The sequence below is a fragment of the Crocodylus porosus genome, unplaced genomic scaffold (genome assembly GCF_001723895.1).
Source record: "Crocodylus porosus isolate Cpor-Errol unplaced genomic scaffold, CroPor_comp1, whole genome shotgun sequence".
Classification (NCBI taxonomy): Eukaryota; Metazoa; Chordata; order Crocodylia; family Crocodylidae; genus Crocodylus; species Crocodylus porosus.
In genome coordinates this window covers 3,395,558-3,397,584 of record NW_017728907.1, presented here as the reverse complement: position 1 = coordinate 3,397,584, position 2,027 = coordinate 3,395,558, and the positions used below count along the sequence as shown (strand labels likewise).

At 39.1% G+C, this 2,027-nt stretch overlaps 1 protein-coding gene across 1 annotated transcript in view; it reads left to right on the top strand.

Moving 5' to 3' along the window:
• The window catches only part of CLCC1 (chloride channel CLIC like 1), a 21,864-nt gene that overhangs the window by 13,896 nt on the left and 5,941 nt on the right, over positions 1-2,027 (top strand). The window contains exon 6 of the mRNA XM_019530564.1: positions 996-1,172. Within this exon, the coding sequence (XP_019386109.1) occupies positions 996-1,172 (177 nt within the window). The remainder of the gene's footprint in view (positions 1-995; positions 1,173-2,027) is intronic.

Genomic DNA, 2,027 nt, shown 5'->3' with positions numbered 1-2,027 from the left:
ATAGCTGTTGGGAAGAGCCCAACACAGCATGCAAGCCTGCAACAGCAGCCTGCCCTTGCCCCCCACACAGATCCAGGGGGGCACATGTTTTCCACCCCACGGCCCAGAGGAGAAGTGCCTGCCCCAGCCCCACTCCCTTCCTCACCACAAGGACCTCAATCTGCGCCCCCCGCCCCCAACAGTGGCTGCACTCCCAGCCATGTTCACACGTGACATTTATCGAAGACCTCAGCTACATCAGCCAATGAAGGTGATTACCAGTAATGTCAATTTTCCTTTTATCAGTGCTGATACTATATGGACTGATGTATCAGTGTATCCCTTATATCTATCCTGCCTTTTGAATAACTTTTGTAAGTCAGCAAAGTTCTATCATTCAGAATGTGTCTGTTTATATCGAATGAAAAATTCAAATTTTGGATTGTAAATATTTTTATACCATCCCTTCCTTTACCAGTGATGTCTTACCATCTCTTCCTATGCCGTTTTCTCTCTGCATATACTAATTCATCTTAAACTACTGTCAGAGCAGCTTTGCCACAGTGTGCAGGTATAGGGGTTGGGCTTTTCTTGTTTTTGCCATGCACTTACTGCTCCCGCACTAATTAGTTCTTATAACAGTGTGAGGGAGCTATTATAATAGCATTGTTAAATATAATTGAATAGAATAATGTATTTAGAGGAGTGAACTTTCTTAGGGTACAGCCTATTTTGTCAGATGCTATCAGTGAAATTTATGGTGACTACAAAAGATTTTCTGAAGGCATGACAGGAAGGACCATTAAATCATGGAAAGCATTCCTTTTCCTATAGTGAAATAGGATGTTCTCTGAAAAGGAGACAGCAGTCTCATAACAGTCTTTTTGCAGCAACTTGATGCAATAGAAATATAAGTGAAATTGGCACAGTAAATTTTTGTAGTTCTCTCACTTCCAAGTTAGTAAACTTAGTTCTGTGTCTGGATTTTGACTCTCCTCTGCCCTTTTTCTTTTCAGGGACTCTTGTGTTTAGCGTGCATTGTTGTAATCATAGCTACTGAGTTATGGACAAGAATTTCCTGGTTTACTCAGATAAAACGCATGTTCTTAATTTGTTTTCTCATCAGTTTTGGATGGAACTGGGTTTACTTGTATAAGGTAAGTAAATTGGAAGTTCTGGATCTGTTTTTAATGGTAAACTTTCAATAGTAAACTTAAGAGTCCTTAGAGTTTGGGAGGGGGGGTTGATTGCCAAAAAGAATAGAAGAACAGAAACACTTCAAATTGCGTTGAATAGTTATTAGATTGAAATAAAATTTCTTCTGGCCTTGTTGCAGTGGTGCACAGAATCCAGAAAGCAACAGAACCGTGTAATTCTCCTGCACAAAGGTCTTAAGAGTGGCTCTCCAAAGCCAGTAGGGAAGGTTTTTAAAGGAAAAAAAACTAACCTATGTCTAAATGAGTTCACTAGTTCATTTAAACCATTTGGAGTGCAGATGTATTATACTTCAGCTGCTACTACAGCCTAGTGCTACTTTAATCATAGAGCAGGTAATTTTATTTTGGCTTTGGTTGTATTGAGCAGAGGATTCTGTCTCCTACTGCTATTAAAACATGTCTCGGTAAGTTCATTTACTTAATACTTTGCTGAAGTGTGAAATTTTAACTTTAAATTTAAAATTTGGAGTGAGAATTTTTTACTTTGTGCTTTGCTAAGTTTTGCCTCAGACCTCATACAACATATCCTAACTTAAGTCATACTTTATTTAAGAAGGCCTTATTTACATAGGATGCCTTCCTGTAAAAGAGATCCCATGGGGGAAAGGCCTCATTCAGTTTCTTTACTTTGTATGCTCAGCGGCATGCTGGGAATCTTTGCCCATGCCCTGCAGTCTATATGGGGTTTCCACACCACAGCAGGAGAGAGAGAGAGAGAACTGAAAAATATAAGACCACAAAAACTGACAGGAGTAGTACTAGAAATATGGTCAGTTCAAAAGAAAATGAAAAACTTTTAAGTAGACACAATCCATTACAGTGATGTATCCA